Source organism: Hordeum vulgare, chromosome 6H (assembly GCF_904849725.1).
Source record: "Hordeum vulgare subsp. vulgare chromosome 6H, MorexV3_pseudomolecules_assembly, whole genome shotgun sequence".
NCBI classification, from domain to species: Eukaryota; Viridiplantae; Streptophyta; class Magnoliopsida; order Poales; family Poaceae; genus Hordeum; species Hordeum vulgare.
Window position 1 is genome coordinate 8,771,949 of NC_058523.1, and position 24,350 is coordinate 8,796,298.

At 44.0% G+C, this 24,350-nt stretch overlaps 1 protein-coding gene across 1 annotated transcript; it reads right to left on the reverse strand.

Moving 5' to 3' along the window:
- Positions 1-11,661: 11,661 nt before the first annotated feature.
- LOC123404819 (dihydrolipoyllysine-residue acetyltransferase component 2 of pyruvate dehydrogenase complex, mitochondrial-like) lies at positions 11,662-18,964 on the reverse strand. Its single transcript, XM_045098766.1, has 19 exons — positions 18,821-18,964; positions 17,866-17,959; positions 17,171-17,244; positions 16,994-17,088; positions 16,593-16,633; positions 15,994-16,049; positions 15,806-15,880; positions 15,615-15,707; positions 15,246-15,494; positions 15,090-15,162; positions 13,833-13,918; positions 13,661-13,746; positions 13,489-13,564; positions 13,317-13,384; positions 13,167-13,233; positions 12,998-13,093; positions 12,821-12,923; positions 12,213-12,308; positions 11,662-12,119 (listed from the first exon to the last, which is right to left on the reverse strand). Exons 1-19 carry the CDS (start codon positions 18,854-18,856, stop codon positions 12,049-12,051), a joined length of 1,635 nt encoding a protein of 544 aa, XP_044954701.1. The 5' UTR covers positions 18,857-18,964; the 3' UTR covers positions 11,662-12,048.
- Between the last annotated feature and the right edge of the window lie 5,386 nt (positions 18,965-24,350).

The following is a 24,350-nucleotide window of genomic DNA, read 5'->3' on the forward strand; positions in this document are numbered from 1 at the left end:
CATGGCTCACGCGAGTGTCATCCTGAATTTTAATACGTTCCTAGAGAAAGCTAAGTTGAAAGATGATGGAAGCAACTTTGTAGACTGGGCTCGTAATCTTAAGCTAATCTTACAAGCTGGGAAGAAGGATTATGTCCTTAATGCTGCGCTAGGAGATGAACCACCCGCTACGGCTGATCAGGATGTTAAGAACGCTTGGTTAGCGCGTAAGGAGGACTACTCAATAGTTCAATGTGCAGTCTTGTATGGCTTAGAACCGGGACTTCAACGTCGCTTTGAGCGTCATGGAGCATTTGAGATGTTCCAGGAGTTGAAGTTTATCTTTCAGAAGAACGCCCGGATCGAGAGGTATGAGACCTCCGATAAATTCTATGCTTGCAAGATGGAGGAAAACTCGTCTGTCAGTGAACATGTGCTCAAAATGTCTGGGTACTCAAACCGTCTAGCTGAGCTGGGGATTGAACTCCCGCAAGAAGCTATCACTGACAGAATCCTTCAATCACTGCCGCCAAGCTATAAAGGCTTTGTGTTGAACTACAACATGCAAGGGATGAACAAGTCTCCCGGCGAGTTGTTTGCGATGCTGAAAGTCGCAGAGTCTGAACTCCGTAAAGAGCATCAAGTGTTGATGGTGAGCAAGACCACTAGTTTCAAGAGAAACGGCAAAGGCAAGAAGGGCAATTCGAAGAAGAGCGGCAAGCCTGTTGCCAATCCGCCGAAGAAACCCAAGGCTGGACCTAAGCCTGAAACAGAGTGCTTCTATTGCAAGGGTATGGGTCACTGGAAGCGCAATTGCCCCAAGTATCTGGCAGATAAGAAGGCGGGCAAAGAAAAATCAGGTATATTTGATATACATGTTATTGATGTGTACTTAACCGGCTCTCGTAGTAGTGCCTGGGTATTCGATACCGGTTCTGTTGCTCACATTTGCAACTCAAAACAGGAACCGCGGAATAGACGAAGGCTGGCAAAAGACGAAGTGACGGTGCGCGTAGGAAATGGTTCCAAGGTTGATGCAATCGCCGTCGGCACAGTGTCACTTCAGCTACCATCGGGATTAGTGATGAACTTAAATCATTGTTATTTAGTGCCTGCGTTGAGCATGAACATTATATCTGGATCTTGTTTATTGCGAGACGGTTACTCTTTTAAGTCTGAGAATAATGGTTGTTCTATTTCTATGAGTAACATCTTTTATGGTCATGCACCGAATGTGAGAGGATTGTTCATATTGAATCTTGATAGCAATACGCATATACATAACATTGAGACCAAAAGAGTTAGAGTAAACAATGATAGCACCATATTTTTGTGGCACTGCCGCTTGGGTCATATTGTTGTAAAGCGCATGAAGAAACTCCATGCTGATGGACTTTTGGAGTCACTTAACTTTGATTCACTTGACACGTGCGAACCATGCCTCATGGGCAAGATGACTAAGACTCCGTTCTTCGGAACAATGGAGCGTGCAAGTGACTTGTTGGAAATCATACATACCGATGTGTGTGGTCCAATGAGCGTAGAGGCACGCGGCGGATATCGTTATTTTCTCACCTTCACTGACGATTTAAGTAGATATGGTTATGTCTACTTGATGAAGCACAAGTCTGAAACATTTGAAAAGTTCAAGCAATTTCAGAGTGAAGTGGAAAATCATCGTAACAAGAAGATCAAGTTCCTACGGTCTGATCGTGGGGGTGAATATCTGAGTTTCGAGTTTGGTGCTCACTTAAGACAATGTGGAATTGTTTCGTAGTTAACACCGCCTGGAACACCACAGCGTAATGGTGTGTCCGAACGTCGTAATCGTACTTTGTTAGAGATGGTGCGATCTATGATGTCTCTTACTGATTTGCCGTTATCCTTTTGGGGTTATGCATTAGAAACAGCTGCGTTCACTTTAAATAGGGCACCATCAAAATCCGTTGAGACGACACCATACGAACTGTGGTATGGCAAGAGGCCAAAGTTGTCGTTTCTTAAAGTTTGGGGATGTGATGCTTATGTCAAAAAGCTTCAGTCTGAAAAGCTGGAACCCAAAGCGGAAAGGTGCGTCTTCATAGGTTACCCAAAAGAGACAGTTGGGTACACCTTCTATCTCAAATCCGAGGGCAAAGTGTTTGTTGCTAAAAACAGAGCTTTTCTCGAGAAGGAGTTTCTCTCGAGAGAATTGAGTGGGAGGAAGATAGAACTTGACGAGGTTGTCGAACCTCTCATCCCTCTGGATGGTGGCGCAGGGCAAGGGGAAACCTCTGTCGTTGCGACGCCGGTTGAGGAGGAAGTTAATGATGATGATCATGAAACTACAGTTCAAGTTTCTGTTGAACCACGCAGGTCGACGAGATCACGCGCTGCTCCAGAGTGGTACGGTAATCCCGTCTTGTCAATCATGTTGTTAGACAACAATGAACCTGCAAATTGTGAAGAAGCAATGGTGGGCCCAGATTCCAACAAATGGCTAGAAGCCATGAAATCCGAGATAGGATCCATGTATGAGAACAAAGTGTGGACTTTGGAGATACTACCTGAGGGCCGCAAGGCTATTCAGAACAAATGGATCTTTAAGAAGAAGAAGGACGCTGACGGTAATGTGACCGTTTATAAAGCTCGACTTGTGGCAAAGGGTTTTTCACAAGTTCCAGGAGTTGACTACGATGAGACTTTCTCACCCGTAGCGATGCTTAAGTCCGTCAGAATCATGTTAGCAATAGCTGCATTTTTCGATTATGAAATCTGGCAGATGCATGTCAAAACGGCGTTCCTTAACGGTTTCCTTAAGGAAGAGTTGTATATGATGCAACCCGAAGGTTTTGTCGATCCTAAAAATGCTGACAAGGTGTGCAAGCTCCAGCGATCCATTTATGGACTGGTGCAAGCATCTCGGAGTTGGAACAAACGCTTTGATGAGGTGATCAAAGCATTTGGGTTTATACAAGTGGTTGGAGAATCCTGTATTTACAAGAAAGTGAGTGGGAGCTCTGTGGCATTTCTAATATTATATGTGGATGACATATCCTGTTTTACAAGGTACGAGATTGAGTAAGACTCAGTGCCCAGCAACTGATGAAGATAGAGAGCATATGCGCTCTGTCCCCTATGCTTCAGCAATAGGTTCTATCATGTATGCAATGTTGTGCACTAGACCGGATGTTAGCCTGGCCATAAGTATGGCAGGTAGGTTCCAGAGTAATCCAGGAGTGGATCACTGGACAGCGGTCAAGAATATCCTGAAGTACCTGAAAAGGACTAAGGAGATGTTTCTCGTGTATGGAGGTGACGAAGAGCTCGCCGTAAAAGGTTACGTCGATGCAAGCTTTGACACAGATCCGGACGACTCTAGGTCGCAGACCGGATACGTATTTATTCTTAATGGGGGTGCAGTAAGCTGGTGCAGTTCCAAGCAAAGCGTCGTAGCAGATTCTACATGTGAAGCGGAGTACATGGCTGCCTCGGAGGCGGCTAAGGAGGGTGTCTGGATGAAGCAGTTCATGACGGATCTTGGAGTGGTGCCAAGTGCACTGGATCCAATAACCTTGTTCTGTGACAACACTGGTGCCATTGCCTTAGCAAAGGAACCAAGGTTTCACAAGAAGACCAGACACATCAAACGACGCTTCAACCTCATCCGCGACTACGTCGAGGGAGAGGACGTAAATATATGCAAAGTGCACACGGATCTGAATGTAGCAGACCCGCTGACTAAACCTCTTCCACGGCCAAAACATGATCGACACCAGAACTGTATGGGTGTTAGATTTATTACAATGTAATTCACATGGTGATGTGAGGGCTAGATTATTGACTCTAGTGCAAGTGGGAGACTGTTGGAATTATGTCCTAGAGGCAATAATAAATGTATAGTTGTTATTATAATTCCTGTATCAAGATAATAGTTTATTATCCATGCTATAATTGTATTGAATGAAGACTCATTTACATGTGTGGATACATAGACAGAACACCGTCCCTAGCATGTCTCTAGTTGGCTAGCCATTTGATCAATGATAGTCAGTGTCTTTTGATTATGAACAAGGTGTTGTTGCTTGATAACTGGATCACGTCATTGGGAGAATCACGTGATGGACTAGACCCAAACTAATAGACGTAGCATGTTGATCGTGTCATTTTGTTGTTACTGTTTTCTGCGTGTCAAGTATTTATTCCTATGACCATGAGATCACATAACTCACTGACACCGGAGGAATGCTTTCTGTGTATCAAACGTCGCAACGTAACTGGGTGACTATAAAGATGCTCTACAGGTATCTCCGAAGGTGTTAGTTGAGTTAGTATGGATCAAGACTGGGATTTGTCACTCCGTGTGACGGAGAGGTATCTCGGGGCCCACTCGGTAATACAACATCACACACAAGCCTTGCAAGCGATGTAACTTAATGTAAGTTGCGGGATCTTGTATTACGGAACGAGTAAAGAGACTTGCCGGTAAAACGAGATTGAAATAGGTATGCGGATACTGACGATCGAATCTCGGGCAAGTAACATACCGAAGGACAAAGGGAATGACATACGGGATTATACGAATCCTTGGCACTGAGGTTCAAACGATAAGATCTTCGTAGAATATGTAGGATCCAATATGGGCATCCAGGTCCCGCTATTGGATATTGACCGAGGAGTCTCTCGGGTCATGTCTACATAGTTCTCGAACCCGCAGGGTCTGCACACTTAAGGTTCGACGTTGTTTTATGCGTATTTGAGTTATATGGTTGGTTACCGAATGTTGTTCGGAGTCCCGGATGAGATCACGGACGTCACGAGGGTTTCCGGAATGGTCCGGAGACGAAGATTGATATATAGGATGACCTCATTTGATTACCGGAAGGTTTTCGGAGTTACCGGGAGTGTACCGGGAATGACGAATGGGTTCCGGGAGTTCACCGGGGGGCAGCCCACCCCGGAGAAGCCCATAGGCATTGGGGGAGCCACACCAGCCCTTAGTGGGCTGGTGGGACAGCCCACAAGTGCCCAATGCGCCAAGAGAAGAAAAATCAAGAGGAAAGGAAAAAAAAAAAGGAAGGAGGTGGGAAGGAAGGAGCCCTGCTGAGACAAGGTCATCACCAACCTCCGGAGCGCCGTCACGCTGCCGGAGAACTCTTCTACCTCTCCGTCTCTCTTGCTGGATCAAGAAGGCCGAGATCATCGTCGAGCTGTACGTGTGCTGAACGCGGAGGTGCCGTCCGTTCGGTACTAGATCGTGGGACTGATCGCGGGATTGTTCGCGGGGCGGATCGAGGGACGTGAGGACGTTCCACTACATCAACCGCGTTCTCTAACGCTTCTGCTGTACGATCTACAAGGGTACGTAGATCACTCATCCCCTCTCATAGATGGACATCACCATGATAGGTCTTCGTGCGCGTTGGAAAATTTTTGTTTCCCATGCGACGTTCCCAACACCGCGTTCACTAACGCTTCTGCTGTACGGTCTACAAGGGTACGTAGATCACACATCCCCTCTCGTAGATGGACATCACCATGATAGGTCTTCGCGCGCGTAGGAAAATTTTTGATTCCCATGCGACGTTCCCCATCAAGACTAGTCCGTACAGAGCGGCCAACGGGGCTTAAGTAGAGCTCGAACTTTATGACAAAATTCTCTTTCCAATTATTCCAGCGGCTCGAGTTGACATAGTAGATGGTATTGGTAGCGGGCTGTCCAAATAGTGCATGTAGCTAGAGATCGCATACAGGGCCGGCCCTATGTTTCAGAAGGCCATAGGACAAACTCAACGACATGAGCCCCTAAGTACTAAGACTATATGTGCGTGCGCGTGCGCTACATAAATTACACACCTTCATTTGCATAGTATTAAAAGTAAACTTTCATCTATACGTCTAGTTTCACAATGCGATACCACGAAAGAAAGACTAGAAATATTGCAAAATAAAACTAACATGATTACCTTAATCTGAAATAATAACCAATTCAAGCGACACCATCAACAACAATAATGCTTCTTAGGCAACATTGAATTTTCAGAATGCTTTGTTTTTCTTTTTGAATGATTGAATTTGCAGATCGCTTTGTTTTCTTTTTCTCTCTTTTTAACAGCTAACGAATGCTTTTTAGGCAACATTGTATGGCAGACTAATGTTCTAAAAATATAATGAAAAGAAAATTCATGGAATGAGAAGTTTGTACATCAAAATTGTAATCTTGTAGATATAGACTGAGGATGGACGAATATGCACTTAAAAACAAAGACTGGACGACGAGGACAACCAAACATCTTTACCTACTAATAAAGCACGGATAACTTCTGTCGTACGTCGTCGGCAGTTTTGCAGAAAACCCCCTCCGTTTCTGGGTATTCAACACGCGGTCCCTATGTGGATCTGGAAAACAACGTTTCCTCTCTCCCTCACTCGGTCTCCCTCTTCCCTGCTGTGAGGCTGCCGCCATGGGAGCCCGAGCTCAAAGCTCCGCCGTCGGCCACCTCGCGCACGTCTCTCGCTCGGATCTGTTGACCCCAACCCGGATCCACCTCGCCCCGGCCTTCTCCGGCCTCGCCTCGCGAGGGTCTGTGCTGGGGAGTCGTGTGCGGTGAGGGAGAGGAGAGGGACGTCGCGCGCGAGTCCGCGTCGTGGGCAGCTCCTGCTCCTGGTGGCGCCGTCGCGGGCTCACGGTGCCCGCCGCCGCCGCCTGCGCTGCCATGTTTCACTTTTATGATTAAGACCCTATATGTTTTCTGATGCGAGGAGCCAGATCCAATCGGCGGCTGCGTGGTCCGGCGGCCTTGTGACTACGTCGGCCAGGAGCAGCGACCAGGTCATGTCGGCGCCCTTCTCTTCTCCTTCCTCACGTTTTCACTCCCCTGCTCTCTCTCTCTCTGACGCATCCCCCTCTCTTCGTTCTTTTCTCTGCAGGAGCACCCTTCTCCCTCCACCCTCCGCCACGGCCGCCCCCGCCCCCGCCCCGCCTCCGAGATCCGGCCACCTCCGTCCTCCGTACCCCCAGCACACCTCCTCCGTCCGCCGCCCGGTCGTACGCAGGCCGATCCGCCGCCGCATCACGACAGCGGGCCCCGCCGCAAGCGAGCAATGGACCGGGTCGGCAGCGGTGAGAAGCACCTCGAGGACTGCACCGTCCCCAAGTTAGTCACCCGGCTCTCCCTCCCCTGCCTCCTGCCTTGTGATTCTTGTTGTCGCTTCGGTCACGATCGATGTTGTGCCTGTCTAGGTGTGGGATTCGCGGGCGCCTACTACGTGTTCGTTGAAATGCTCCAACGGCAGCAATTCCACGCTCTTCTCTGTTTTTTCTGTTTGAGGGGCAGAGACGTCAGGGTTTCTTGATCCAAGATAGGCCAGGCCAGCATTTCTTTTCGGATGTAAGAAAGGGAGTAACCTCACTCACTCTAAAAGTATTTGGTTCTACTAGGGCAAGTTGAAGGGCAGTCGTAGTAGTCATGTAGTCGAGTCGGATTAACCATTGCTACATTTCTGACTGCATTCAGGAGTTTAGATATACTCATGGAATTGTTATTATTTTGTTGCAGGTGGCCCTCAAGCTACATGTATCGGGTGCGTGGGTTTTGGTGCTTTCTCTGTGGCGATTGATAAGTTCATGGATAGGCATACATGAATTGGTGATGAAAACGTTGCATCCAACTACTGTATAAATCAAGTGACTCACCTATCTTTGTAGCAAGCAGCATTAGCAGGGATTCAGCATTGGCCGAAGAAGTTGTGGCTATTTTGCAATACTCAGTGTAGCCAAACCAAAATTTGACTACGTCTTGCGGCAATCCGTAGCACCGAGTAGCTATTTTGTTTTCTTTAATCTGTAGCCAGTCTCATGCCAGTCTTGTATATTTGCTTGAGAGAAGTCACTTAAACATAGTATGTTGCTTGTGTGTGTCTGGTCTCCATTGGCTCTGAATGGTTTCAGACAAGTCTATTTAACTTTTTACTTGTGAGTACAGTTTGCATACAACAGGAATAGAAATGGCTTGAAACCTGATTAGGTCGACATATTAATAATCTGGAATGATACTTTAGCATTGTTATAGCAAATTATCTCCAGCAGTCAATGCGATTACTGGCCAGTTACACTTATCAAGCAATTTGAAGTTTTGAACAGATGGGTTTTATCATAACTATTCCTGTTCCTAATTATCATCTTGTAGGAGGTTAATCAGTACCTTACTTTTGAGTTTCAAAGTTGAAATGATCATCATGCCCATTCCCAAATGAATATTATGTTTCTCTGAACTCGATCCTCTCACATGAATACGGAAGGTCATCTCTCCTTAGTAAAGGGGTTAGTTTGTTTGCGTTTTTCATCGGCTCACTCCAGGCTTCAGTTACAAGAAGCATTGTGAAAAGGTTCCTTGGATCTTCGTGGTCTCCCACAGCCATCGTTGCTGGATGTAGCCATCTCTTGCAGGTGTTCTGAGCTTCTTTCTATTTAATTGGCCCTTTGTATTATATATTTTCTCTTATCTGAAAATGTCATTTGCTCATTTTCACAAACTGTGCAGTACCACACGATGAGCAATGTGCTTTTCATGGCAAAGACAGAGTTCCTAAAGGTAAATGTGGATAATGCTACATGCAGCTGTATTATGGATCAAAAGAGTACCATAGCAACTGTTGCATTACTAACAGTATTATACGAGAGTTTCTTATTTGACTTGTGTACTTCAGCTTCATGAAGAACCAGACTTGAATTTCATCAGAGCAAAGCAGGACCAAATTGCTTTTCTGTTTGGTGTGGATGATCACTGGGGCCCACTGACTCACTTAGAAGAGGTGAATAGAGTTCATTTCTCATTTTCTTATTCCAACGGACTATTCCGATTATGTGAGTCTGTATGCTGTATCGTGGATATATGTTCTCATGTTAATATTTCTTTGAGTATTCAATTGCAGATCTCAAGGCATGCTCCGGGGGTTGCCCTGTCAATAGAGAAAGAGGGTCACACACATGGCTACTGCTGCACGGAGGCTGGATCCTTCTGGGTTGCTGACTACGCCGCGAACTTGATTAAAAATCGGATGCTCGTTAGAGATAGCTGATGACATACAATTGTCTTATTTGAATTAATGTATATTTTTCTGATAGGCTATCTCTATTCTCCACCTAATAATAAATCAGGGATAACTTTTGTTTGTCCGTCGTTGCGACACCTTTGTGAAAACATCCTTCTGTTTTATGATAATTGAACCAGCAGTCCTTAACTTAAGTGGAAAATATTGTTTCGCCTTTCTATAAAAAAAACTTGGGCAGCTTCGCTTCGCCTGCGCGCCACCCCTCCTCCTTCCCTCCCCTCCCCCTCCTCCTCCTTCCCTCGCCGGGGATAGCATGGTGGACAGAACGTCGATGAAGGTAGCGGCGCTTGCACTGAACCTTGGACAACTCTGAGTTGCCCGCTCCCACATCGGGTACAACATGCTCCTCTAGCTTGAATCTTGATCGGCGTTGCGACATGTGGACCGCGACGGCAGAGTAGATCTAAGGAAAACCGACGACGGGGTTAGCGACAAGCAAGCTCAGGGGGGAGGCAGCATGCGATTGCTTGTCGGAGAGAGGAGGCAGTGAGAAGATCAGGCGGGGCATCACGCCAGCGGAGGGGACAAACGGAAGGGGTGGCGTTATGAGGTACATCGAGAGCTCAGCTCCACAAGGAATGGAAAGGAGGGGGCGGACACCATTGTAATGGGGGAGCGGTGAGAACAGATTGAAGAGATGAGGAGAACCTTTTTTTAGAAGAAGATGAGGAGAATTTTTTTAGGGGTAAAGCAACTCTTTATTCATCGAAAACCACAAAAAGTGGGATTACATTTGAGTCATGGGGTTGCAAAAGCCACATATGGTGATCTGGACCTAACAAAAAGGAAAATCTAACTAACTTATGAGCATCCTCATTGCCTAAAGGACTTAAAAAATATAATAGAAGTTACTTGCTCTACTTTTAATCTCCTCGGTAATGACTGCATGACGATCCCGACTTCCTTTCCATATGTCACTAATCACTTGTTGTGCGTATAATGCCACGACGAAGTTCTGGAGGCCAAGGTCTTCTGTCAATGCGAGGGCTTCGCGACAAGCTACTGCCTCAAGTGTACTAGCATCTTGCAGACTTGGAATGACCGGAGGTCAGCTCCACATATAGTTGTCATGGTGATCTCGGTAGACCGCCACTGCTGCTACTTTCGATCTTCAAAAACCGGCATCAACGTGTGTCTCATTATTTCCTTCATGTTGTTTGCAGAGATTAAATAATAATGTTGTTTACAGAGATTAAATAAGTAAAACTATGATGATGGTCTTGTGGTAACTATGTGACCAATTTGTGTGAAGTTTCACTCCATTTGTATGAAAGTTCATATGTTTGAATCTCTACTTGCACTTCAATGAAGGTGCGAAGCTGAAGTAGATGTCGACAAAGAGCGAGGGCGCGAGTTTTCAAATACAAAATTCATGATCCAAATATCAACAATTTAACCCGGTGCAACGCACGGGCACTTTTACTAGTGAATGATTAAGTGGCCACCGGCCAGGCCAGCCGCCCAAAACAGGCGCGCAACACCGTCGGCTCAGAATTAGCTGCATACTCTAGTAATTAGTTGCACGTGATTGACACATGGAATCGCTCCAAGCGCGTGCATGCAAGACACGGACACGCACGAAGGGTGTCACCTTGCTCTACAAGAGCCGCTGCTGCACGCTGGATAAAGAACGAATTATGCCAGCATATACCCCGATCATGGCCCCTCCCACGCCGGGGCCCTAGGCGGCTGCCTCTCCGGCCATACGCTAGGGCCGGCCTTGATCGCATATTAACATGCACATGCATATTGACAGAACGGTACAACGTCCGCTGTCCATCAATTATACCTGGGCATCTCCGACCCGGCCCGACTGACCCCAAAATCCAGGGCGTAGGCCCTATGGGCTTGCCCGTGGGTCGGGCTTGGGCCTGATTTTTTAGCACACCAGCAGGGTCGGGTCGGGCTTGACATATTGGGACTTTTCAACAGATGGGTTGGACTTGGGCTTCAAAGTATGCCTGATGGCAGGGCCTATGCCTCAATTTTCTGCCATGGGCTTTTTAGGGCCCGGCCCGGCCCAACCAATGGCCAGATATGCCATCAATCCACCGCACGAGATTTTGGAGAGTGCTTGTAGACTTGATCACAGCATGGCAACAATGCCGTGCATGTTTCCTCAGTCCATGTGAGAAACATCAGTTAAATCCTTAGTAGATTCCCGTTTCCTCGGTCCATGTGAGGAACATCAGTTAAATCCTTAGTAGATTCCCGCGTTGGCTAATGAATCAAAGTAGCAGCAAAAAGCACTGGCCTTCCTCAGTTTGGTCTTGAACCGGAGTTTTAGGTACCTAAAACACTGGCCTTACTCGGTTTTTTAGGTACCTGTCCTCGATACGGAGCTGATACTTAACTTGATGGGATGCAGCGGGAAGACGTCGGATTCTGTGCTAGGTATGTGGGGGTGGATACGCGTCGCCTGCAGACCGTCTGCAAGCAAGACGGCGCCCTGGCACATGGCTGTTCAACTTCCAACAGGTGAGCTCGAATGCCATGAAACCTGATCTTGACATTGCCGGTGGACAGATTGTTGTGCTGCACAGCACAGTTCATTATTTGCATCACTCAGCACCGTTAAGTCAGCAGCGATAAATATACACAAAAGTGTTGCTTCTTCCAAGATAGAGATAGATTATTATTCTGAAACATTTACTGAGCCTCCTCGTTAAATTTGCGTGTATATAGGAAAAACGCAAATCCTATAATCGGGAGTTTCTCGGTGGCACAGAACCCGCAAAAAAATGAGCTCAACAGGTCACGCAAGTCAAACCTACATCAATCTGGTCATTCCTGGGAAGAAACCGAACAAAATACATTCCAATCCAAAAAACAGGTCATCCTGTGTGTTCGCTTGATGCTCTGTGCTCTTGGTTCCAGGTCCCACGAGACCCCGCACCGAGGTTATGTAAAACGGGACAGCGCCGTTCTGTGCATTATTCAAGAACTCGACAAGAATAGGTTTCATCCTCCTTAACTTTACAGCAGCATTGTGGTCGGGTTCTCGATGTAGCCCTTGAACGCTTTCAGGAATTCCGCCCCAATTGCACCTACACATCAAAATAAGAGGCGTATAATTTGTTAAGTTCCCGCCCACAATCAAACTGACTCGCGATTTATTTTACAACAGATTAAGAACATACCATCAATAACCCTGTGATCGCAGCTCATTGTTACTGACATGTAGGAACCAAACTCGTACTGACCATCGGCGCTGCCTGGTATCACCCTCTTCTCAGCTGCTCAAAAGGGGAAAACATAATCAGGTAAGCACTGAATCCCTATTGGAGGACTAAGGATATCACAAAATGAATAATGTATCATAGTAGCAGAAACTAGATCCAAACTACTCCCTTCGTCCTGAATTATTTGTCACGGAAATGGATTTAAATGGATGTATCTAAAATTAAAAATACATCTAGATACATCCATTTTTACAACATGTAATTCCGGTCGGAGGTGGTAGAATACAGAAATAAGAAGCACAAAACGTTAAGACTATGTTCAAGTCCTGCCTACAGAACTAACTTAAGGTTACTCACAAGTAAGCACAGACTAGGATACAGAATGCCAAAGTAAGGATCATGCAATATGTCTGGGTCGACACAACTTATGTTCTCCAGAACAATTGGAAAATACTGGCAAATGCCAAACTGCTACTGCTACTTCTACAGTGCAAAGTAAGTAGCAACAGAATTTTTATGGCCAACGTATTAGAAATGCATGCCGAAAGTGTAACACAGGTTCTCACCAGAACCAATGGCCAAGATTGCTGACTGAGGAGGATTTATGATAGCCGAGAACTGCTTAATTCCAAAAGGACCTCCCAAGTTTGATACTGTGAACGTGCCACCCTAAAACAGAGAACGAAATTCTCAACGAAAAATGATGTTGACTTCATACTTATCATCTACTATGTGATACATACCTCGTAATCTTGTGGTTTTAAGCTGTTATCCCTTGCTCTTTGAGCCAACTGCTTCACCTCCTCACCGATTGTACCAAGTCCCTTCTTGTCTGCATCCTGCAACACGAATAATAAGTTAGAGAAGGGGAAAAAATGCACAAACAGAACTAGCTAGTTTTGGCAAGCTTACCCTAACTACTGGAACAAACAATCCATGCTCAGTCTGTACAGCTACATTTATGTTAACGTTGTTGTATCTGCATGAAAAGTACATTTGTCATATGATGTTTCTTGCCAATATAATTGAAGTGATGGGTATGAATGCTCCGTATGAACTCACTGGCGAATAAAATCATTCATCCAAGAACTGTTGCACTGAGGGACCTTTCGAAGAGCCAAGGCTGCAGCCTGCGCAGAATATAGAGGTAAATTTTTAACTGGATATCACAGAATCCACATGAGCCCAATATGACTTAGAAAACGACAATGTTAGTATAAGAACCGGTGATTACCTTTATAACAAGGTCGTTAATAGATATCTTCTTTCCACCAGATGCTTCCTGCAGTGGGTTCAATTCCCCTCGCAACCTGTATCACAACAAAAATGAAGAACTCCTCTTTACACAAAAGCTCGGTACTAAAATTATCCATTGCATGATTTACAAAATTGGGCCTGAAGCATACTTGATAAGTTTGTCGACGCGTGTGTCAACTGTCAAGTAGTAATGCGGGATGGTTTGTTTAGAGGCTAAGAGACGGTTCGCAGTAACCTGAAAAGAACAGGAGTTAAAACACTACAAGGCAGATAGGATCAAACAAAAAAGTGCCATCGGCATTCTTCATTGTTGAAACATACCTTTCTTATCTGTGCATTTGGAATATCAGTGTAATCTAATCCTGAAGCTGCAAAAGACTCACTCTTGCCACCCTTGGCTCCAGAAGCTTTGTTAAGAAAAAATAATCATTAGACACTGGTTGGGTTCCATTTGATTCACATAATAGAAGGAAAGCACAAGCCAAATGCATGTCATGATGAGCTGTATGCGCTTAGAGGCAGGCTCAAGCATAGTGCAGAACTTTTACTTGGATCTCACTAGAATGCTGATAAAAAATGATTATCATGCAATTCGTGCACACATTTTGGAGTAGAACTAACACTGATAAGGAAAAAAGGAAACAGAATCAAGAATGGCACATGCATAGAGTTGTTTTTTTACGAGACCGGGTATAGAGGTCTGATTAGGATATCCAATTGTGTATCTGATAGGCTTTACAAGCAACAGCAGACCACAAATTAATTTCAGCAGCAAAACTTGGAACATCAGTCAAGCGAATTCAGATCACAAGGCAAAAGTTTTCTGACCATCGATTGAATTTGGTTGATGATGTGCATGGATACGAGCAAGCACAGGCCAAAAAGGAGTTTGAATAAAACTGGTTGAAAGATTATTATAACATTTTTTCCCAGAAAAAATTCTCACTCAGCCACTACCAGCTGCTTCCATTTGCAAGACTCTATGATGACTAGCAGATGGCTGGATAAGTGTGTGTAATGTGCATAAATTCCAAAACCACGTACTGTGGCCGCTATATATGTTGTCTTTTGGAGAGCAAATCCACCTCTACGAATTTCCATTTACTAAGCACACATTAAATGAAATGCACTGGCATGTACAAGGTAAATTGTCAAGACTGAAATGCATGTAATGCGGTTGCAAAAGGCAGGCCTGGAAGGGCCAGTAAGTAGTAGATTGTCTTTTGCAGAACTAAAATAATCGAATTTGGCATGCATATGCAATTAAATGTGTCAAAAATCAATTTTCAAGAGCTCTAGAAAATCAAACTTAACAAGAACACACACCTGCACAGCAAGCGAACAACAAATAGCAGGATTTACAACCAAAAAACATCCAAATCAACACTGACATTAAGCTTTAAGATCAAATGCATAGCCACAAAAAGATCTAGTTAAAATTCAGTTTGTATGATGGTCAATGCTGACGATTTACTCAAGCAATTAGTATACTAAGTTTCTACAAGCAAGAAATACTAGGTTACATCAAAGAACCTTTCATCAATCTCAGGAATACAATCAGAGGAGAAAATAGCATACCCAAGTAATCTTCAATGTCTGCCTTCAGAATACGACCATCAGGACCAGTACCCTTTACACTTGACAGTTGGACCTGTTTGAGAGAACACATCCATGTCTTCATTGGCTGCACTCTGACTACAGCACCTATCTAGAATAACTCAAATAAAGACTTACATTGTTATCCTCTGCTAATTTTCTTGCAAGGGGGCTGGCGAATATTCTATCACCAGATCGAGAAGATTCTTCAGCCTTTGGGGCCTTCGGCTCAGAAGCCTTGGCAGGTACTTTCTCCTCCACTTTTGGCTCTGCAGGTTCCGGTGTAGCCTTCGATTCTGAAGGAGCTGCAGGCGCATCTGCAGCCGAGGGTTTGTAATCTTTAAACTTCTCGATGTCACCTTCTTCTTCCACGGTTACACAGATGACCTAAGGGCACAAGGCCACATAATACAACCAATATTACGTCAGCAAACCATACAAGCAGAAGTACTCCAGTATGAAATAATAGGTAGACAGTTATACGTTCTTTGGACAGTAAATGTATACCTCGCCAACTTTAATCTCTTTGGCACCATCACCCTGAACAATCTTAGCAAGATAGCCCTCTTCCATGGACTCCATCTCTACTGTGGCTTTATCCTAAGCAGATGAAATGCATACAGATGTTATTTAGCTTCTGCTGCAGCTGTAAGTATGTACTGACTAGGAATATACAACTTGCAGATGAAGAATATTACCGTTTCCACCTCGCACAGAACTTCACCAGGTGAGACTTTGTCTCCTTCCTTCTTCAGCCACTTGGCAATGTTTCCCTGCGGACAATACAAGTATCATAATGCGCTATATGTGATTTAAAGAACGGAAACAAACAGAAATTCTGGGTTCAATCTAACCATTATTAATAATAACTTTGGATGACAAATACCTCAGTCATTGTAGGTGACAGTGATGGCATCCCAATTTCTTGATGTGGTGGCAGGTCTGGAATAACCAGTATGTTAAGACATCTGACATGGATATGGCTTATGCTATACTAATTGGGGTTCTCAGAGAATTGCAATACAGAAACCAAAACAATGGTGGACATGTGGGACCAAATACTATAACTTTTGTAAAAGCAAACAGAATGCTTAGATAGGGCAATAAAGAGAACTACCCTAAAAATCTACAAGGAAATAGATGTGGACAAAAATCATAATATGTTGTAATGCTTAGGTATGAATGGAACTATGGAAAGAAGCATTCTTGCATAATACTCCCTCAGTTCACAAATATAAGATGCTCCAAAAAAAAATCTAAATCAGATGTACATAGACACGTTGTCATGTGTTTATTCACTCATTTCAGTCCGTATGTAGTCAATATTGAAATATCAAAAACATTTTATATTTGTGAACGAGGCAGTAGTTACCCCCAAAAAAACAAAGACCAGGCTCTGTTACAATATTCGCAATTTCTGGTTATCGAATGAAGTCAATTGATTCAAGGGAATAAACAAACACCCAAGAGTGGATGTGGGAGTACCTGCACTACTTGAGAAAGACCTTGCTGATGCTACCCGCCCACTGAAAAAGGACAACAAAGAAGACAACACCTTCAAAATGGTATTCTTGTACATTAAAGGAAAGAGTACAGCCACTGCGCATTTCTGCGAGGAACTGCTCTAAATTAACAACGATAAGTCCGATCATAAACTGGGTTAGCTACTGTGGTATAGAGAACTAAATCACCATATGACTGGAAAGTGGTGAGGAATGGTTCAAGGACTTTTTGCAAGACGTGGTTAGTTTTTTCATGGTTTATATTAATCGATTATCAAATATTTCGAGTTCACATTCACCTCTTTTGGAGGTGGTTATCCTTTGATGCATTGGCACACATAAATATGAAGGCAGCAACAGTATAAGAAGAAAAGCACACTATACCATGACAGTGAACCATTGAGGCTAGTACCAGCACTTGGGGCACGGTTGATGAGTGTTCTTCTACTAGCGGAGCTTCCGTTTACTCCTAGTGACACCTGAAAAATGAAACAAGATATTAGAGTATCAGGACAAGATGCTAGGATTTCAATTACAGAGCAGAATTTACAAGGAAATAACCTTGAAGGTCTCAAGCTCTTTCCCAGGTTGCTTGTACTGAGAAAATCTGGCGCCTCCAATTCTTTTCTCAACACCTGCAGAAACCACAAGGACTAGATTATACACCAACAGTGACACACAATTCCTTGCTGTGCACATAAAGTCCAAGAGAAATAAAGAGAGCTACTTCCTGCTGTTAACTGCAGGGCCACAACTAAATTAGATAGATGACAAACCACACCTTAACATAAATGACAGGGCTTAACTCAGTCAGCTGAAGCATGTCTAGTGGGAGTACAAAGAATAGTAAAGAGAGTTATGTCACTGGAAAAGAGCATGGCGTGTTTACTTCTACATTGCCATCTTCTTTTTGTAAAAATGCAAGCATATCAATCAATTATGGTTTATGCTATATGCCCATGTACTAGACCCCTGCACATTATAAACTACTCTTTGTTATACCCCAAGCTAACTGAGAAAAAAGAAGAGGCATGCTGGTGTATTCTAGAGGATCCAGGGCGACCAATATCAAACAGCAAGCACAGGCACAATTAGACAGTAACAGGCCACTTACATGCATGAGTAACATAGAGTTATGGCAATAGTAAGTCATCAGACAGGGCAGCTCCAACTTAGTTCTAAAACAGATCATGGACGCATAGTAATCCCTAGAAGAAAAAATGATCAAGCATAGAAATGGTGAGAGACAAGCATACCATTTTCCTTTATGGCAGAGGACCCAGAACCAGTAGAGAAGTATCGAGCAAGGCTGGAGCGCTCAAAGTCCACAGCATTCCGCAAGCTCCGCAGCTGCATTACCAAAAGCAGACAGCGAAGTCACGGCTAGTTAGCCAATGGCGTGTTCACAACTTAAACACGGCAACAGATAATTAGATGCACGAGGAATGTAACCCGCGGTTATCTGACGTAAGAGATAAGAGGCAATGACCATGGAGAGTCAGCCAATGGGGTATTCACAACGCAAACAAAACGACAAGCAATCGGATGTGGATTGTACCAAACAGTTGCACATGGTTACTAGCTAACATAGATTTCACAGGGGCGTTATTAACCGGTCCAAGTGTTTTTGACGCAGCAGCAGCAGCAGCAGCTCGCTCTAAATGCCACACGATTAAAGAAAGAAAAAGGAATCTACTACTAGCAAAGAAATGGAAGGAGCGCCATGAACTCTAGGGTAACTAGATCCGATGATCGCAATTCACACCGAATCAAGCTCCAAATCCCCACCTCTGATTGACTGATTCTACCAGTTAGAAACGAACCGACCGATCCATGCTCGTAGAAACGCACTACAAACCAGTCACGTCACAGGAATAATAAAGCAGATACGTCCGCCCGATTCTCCAGGCCCTGCCGTGGCGCGTGACGCCCAACCGAAATCGCGCCGCGCCGCGCCGCTAGGCCGTCGGATCCCCCTCCCGATCAGAACGGCGCGGCACGCCTGCCTGCCTACCTACCGCTGCCGCTGCCGCCCGCTGGCGCGGAGGCCCGTCGAACGGAATCGGGCGAGGGCACGGCATTGCGGGGCCGGATTCCGGCGGCTGCGCGCCGCGCGGGCGGGCGGCCCGCGGGAGCCGCGGCAGATCGTGGGGGGGGGGGGGGGGGGGGGGGGGGTCGGGGAGAGATGGGGAGGGGGAGGGGGAGACGGACCTTGCGGGAGTGGCGGAGGAGCTGCGCGGCGGACATGGCGGCCGGGGTTGGGAGGGGGCGGCCGGCGAGCCTAGCCTAGGGTTTGGCCGGTGGCGCTGGCGGGCGAGGGAGGTGGGAGGTGGAGGTGGAGATGGATGGAGATGGGCGGGGGTCGCTGTTCTGTTCTGTTCTGTTATGTACGGGATGCGGTGCCACGTCAGCCCGCCAGCCCAGGGTCGCCGAGAGGAGGAGGGTTGGCTTTTGGCTTCTCCACGTTTTAAGGGCCAAATTTCATGAAAACAATTCAAACTTGTATAGATTCCCATATGACCTCACCAAGCTCTCGTGGAAACAATTCGAGCTTAGATTGATGTGTGGGAGTGGGACACACCAACCATCTAACTATAGTTTGGTTTACTATAGCGTTGTTTGTTGAATGTAGGTTTTTTTGGAAAATACAATCGAAGTCGTTCACATACACGAGCATCTTTTTAAGACTAAGCTGGCACATCATCTTGAGATTGACGAAGTCGTCAGTGACGCCTTCGTTCTCGACGAGAACGTCTCCTCTCACTAAAAACACATCGCCGGAAGACCTGGAATAAATCTAGAAAAATGCAAGCACCAACGTCAAGTCTCGGAGTTGAACTCTGGTGGGCAGGGGATACCACGGTCCTCCTAATCATCCAACCACGAGTTGGTTTGCTGGTTGAATGTACTCTCTCCGTTACTAAATATAAGTCTTTTAAGATATTTCATAAGGGGTCTACATATAAAGCAAAATGAGTGAATCTACACTCTAAAGTATGTCTATATACATCCGTATGTAGTCCACTAGTGAAACCTCTAGAAAGACTTATGTTTAGGAACGAAGGGAGTAGGTTACTAGAGGTATTAGGAGATTATTACAGACAGGTTTGGATCACAGTCATGGCGTAATCAGTGAAAAAATTGGTAGTCGACCAGAGCGATGACGTGGGTTTGGTTGGAATCCAAAATTACTTGGCTCGTCCGAGCCCCGTCCGACCTTCCCTTCTATTACACATCCAATTATCACCACTTATATATGTTTAAAATCTTATCTTTCCTACTATCTCCCTTAATAATAATAAAGCGCGGAGCGCTTCTGTCGTCCGTCGCGGTTGACTAAAATTACCCACCAATGCCACCTATAAGTCATTAAAAACGTTTCAAACAGGAAAAATCTCTGGACTGGGCCGGCCCATGTAGGCATCTTCTATATTACGCTCTCGCTGTTGGAAAAAGATGCAGCACACCTGTTTGGGTCGGCCCATGCGTGGGCGTCTGTTTCTTTAGTTTAGTTTTTTTATTTTTCTTTTCAGTTCCATTTTGTTTTATACTTTAAATAATTTAGAACTTCAAACAACTTTTCTCAATTTTAAGAAACTGAGAATTTTGAAATAAAATATTCAAAAAAACATATATTTTTTTAGAATTCAAAAACTACTCAGGAGTTTTCAAAAATGTTTGCATATGAAAAAATGTTTAAACTTTGAGAAAATGTCCATAAAATAAAAAAAATCAACGATTTTAAACAAAAGTCCGTGTAAAAATCTTAAAAAGAGTTCGTGCCTCTGTTTTTAGTCTCATTTTTTATTTTCATTTTTCTGTTCCATTTTTTAGTTTAAATAATTTAGAACTTTTAAAAACTTTTACAATTTATAAAACTGGGAATTTTGAAATAAAAGTTTGAAGAAAATATAAAATGTTTGTGAATTCAAAAAATGCTCATGATTTTTGTAAAAATATTCACATATTCAGAAAAATGTTCATAATTTTGAGAACAATGTTGGTGAAAACAATAAAAGTCCATGATTTTGAAAAAAAAGTTTGTGTGTTATTTTTTAAGTGCAATTGAAAAAAATGTTTGCTAATTCAAAAAATGTTCATGCCTTTCAAGAAATGTCCTAAAATTTCAAAGACATAATATGATCAGCATCATTGGAGATTATAATTGTTTTTCTTCCGTTGCAACGCACGGGTCCTTTTGCTAGTACTTTTTATCACATGTTTTAATGGTGCCGCATGAGCCACCATGTCGCGGCTAACCGAGGGTGGTTGAATCATGCCTTCTCCTTGTCAAGCATTGTTATAATATTGTCTGGCGTTTGGTCATCCACTCGGTCTAAGTCATGTTTGTTTGGCGTAGTTCGGCCTGTGTGATCCTATTTGAGTGTCACCTCCTCGTCAAGCATTGTTATATTATTGTTGTAAGTGGTTTTGACAGTTTCGCTGCTAAAGTACACATTTGATATTGTTAACACATAAGGCATCACATATGCAAGCACTTGGTAGTAGATAAATACATCAAGGCCTGGATCGGTAGCAAGGGACCCCTCATGGTCCCCGTGGTTTCCCTTGGTGGAAAGACCACGAGTTAGTTTCACCCTCGTCTTTACTCACGCCCATTTGGTGTCGAGAGGAAGAGGCACTTACATCCCCAACCCACCCTGTTTCTTGGACACGGAAACCCTCGTCTTGTCACGTCGAGAAAATTCACCCTTTCCTTTTGACGACTGCCCGAGAAGTTATGTTGTCCTCCGCCTTGCGACCTGCTTGATCTGTCTAGAAAAAAAGACGTTAACATCCCCTTCTCTCCCAAATGATCATGTGATTTTCCATACAGCTTTTATTTTGTCAAAAATATTCCACCCAGGCCGTATTTTCCTGGAAATAGCTAGCCCCACATCCAAACAAGACCTAAGATTGATTAAGGTTTCTCCAATTGCTTATTTCTAACGATTCATGATAGATGTAAATGATATAGAACAATTCATTTGTCGACCATGCTATAGTATCAGATCCGCTAGCTATTAGATTTAGGAACAAAGATAATAAAACATATACAAGAATAACGAGGAAGAAACCAAGGCAAAAGATATTCCTCACAAAAAACATTCTACATGTAATCAAGATGTTGCAGATCGGATTTCCGTATTAGCACTTAGTGAAATACCAATTCTAATCTTAATGCTTGGGGTACAACTATTTATGGGAAAAAAACATGACCCCTGCCAAATGTGTTCGATCTTATATAATGCTCAACATGGGCGTAAAATGTATGCACTTGACCATGCAATCCTAATCAACAAATTTACCCCATCAACTTACCACATATAGCTTTTGTGAATGCTGAAGAGGGAGAAGCGGTCAGGTGTAAGTTACATCGAGAACGACAATGAGCAGAACATCACTTTCTCCAATCGACGCAATGGTTGGATCAAATTCTCAATGTAACTTACACCCACCGTATCTCCCTCCTCGGTATTCTCAAATGGACAATTGAAGGACTTTTTACTCTAAGTGTCAATCTTTAGGCACACCAAAAGTTACTATAAGTCACTTGGGGGTGCGAGGAGAGGACCTCCCCTTATATAGAAGGAAAATGGTTGTAATCCAAAACGCCGAGTTCATCCTTATCCATTTGTTCACATTAAGTACAATCTAAAAATACATTGGTTTCTATTTGATTCAATTAAAAACATCCAAGTATCGACGAGCACTAAGATATTATCATGAAGCCGCATGCAACGAGGGGTTGTGGCCCCACAAGAGACCGATGCCGTAGGATGTGTCACCATGCCTCTTGGGCCCCACATTGCACCCTCGGCATTGCCCTTCAGTCGCATCACTTATATGTTCAAAATCTTATGCCATGTGTTACATGGTGTCACGTGAGCCGCCAGGGCGCGTTGGAATGATGGTTAAATTAGTCGCACGCCTTCCTTCTCCCTTAAGACGACCGCAACAACCATTTGAAAGGTGGGCTCGAGTTCCATGACTCCCCGCTGATTTGTGTTCGTTTCCCTCCAAGCTTAAAAGGATAAAATAGCACAGTGAGGACAAATATTTCCGTCAGCTATGAAACTAAGGTATCAATCTAGTAGGAAGATTCACAAGACTATGTAAGCGGTACCTGCACACAAATAACAAATCCTCGCGACCCAACGCGTGTAGGAGTTGTCAATCCCTCGTGAGTAAAGTGAAAGGATAGATTGAAAAACGCAAATAAAGTGATAGCAAATAAAACACAACAAGGTATTTTTCGGTTTTTGGATAATATAGATTTGGAAATAAAAGAGCATATAAAATGGAAACGTGAATAGCAAAATAGATATTGCAAATAGATGATGCTAAATAGACGCGAGGGCCGTAGGTTTCACTAGTGGCTTCTCTGAAGAAAATAGCAAATGATGGGTAGACAAGTTATTGTTAAACAGTTGATAGAAGAGCAAATAATTATGATGATATCCAAGACAATGATCAAGTATATAGGCATCACGTCCCACACAAGTAGACCGACTTCTGTCTACATCTACTTCTATTACTCCAAACATCGATTGCTATCCAGCATGCATCTAGTGTATTAAGTTCATGTAGAAATAAAGTAATGCTTTAAGAACGATGGCATGATCTAGAAAAGATCTATTCATGTAGGAACAGACCCCATAATTTTATCCTTAATAGCAATGATACATGCGTGTCATGTCTCTTTCTGACACTGAGATTGAGCACAAGATCGAACCCATCACAAAGCACCTCTTCCCATTACAAGATAAAAGATCAAGTTGGCCAGACAAAACCCAAATATCGGAGAAGAAACATGAGGCTGTAATAATCTAGAATGGGTATAATTTCATAGATCTGATCATAAACTCACAATTCATCAAATCCCAACAAACACACCGCAAAAGATAGTGTTACATCAAATAGATCTCCAAGAAACCATCGTATCGAGAAGCAAAACGACAGAGAAAGCCATCTGGCTACTGCCTAAGGACCCGTAGGTCTGATATGAACTACTCACGCATCATCAGAGGAGCGCCAATGAGGATGATGAACCCCTCCGTGATCGTGTTCCTCTCGGGAACGGGCTCTAGATTGGATTTCGTGGCTTCTGGAACTTGTGGCGGCTGAAACAATTTTTCGTCCACTCCTCTAGGGTTTCTGGACTATTGGGTATTTATAGAGCTTACATGCGGTGGGGGAGGTGCCCGAGGCCCCCACTACCCACCACGCTGCGCCCTGGTGCCTAGTGTGCTGCCCGGTCCTCCTGTGGTGATCATCCTTGAGGTCCTCAAGTTCCCTTCTGGTCCAAAAAGTTTCTCCAAAAAGTTTGGTGGCACTTGGTCTTCATCTGATATTGATTTTCTGCGAAGGAAAAAATAGTAAAAAATAGCAAGTGGCACTGGGCACTATGCCAATAGGTTAGACCCCCAAAAAAAATATAAAGTTGCTATAAAATGATCATAAAACATCCAAGAATGATAATATAACAACATGAAACAATCAAAAAATATAGATACGTCACCAACGTATCATCCCAAGTCATGGTTGTTGGGCCGGCATTCAGCATGTGTGACCCTATTGGAGTGTCACATCCTCATCAAATGTTGCTACATTTTTTTGTGAGTGATTTTGATAGTTTCATTTTCGAAGTGCACGTTCGATGTTATGAACAACTAGAGCATGACATATATAACACATACATAACCGTATGAAGACATATAAGGAAGGGTTTGCACCTTGG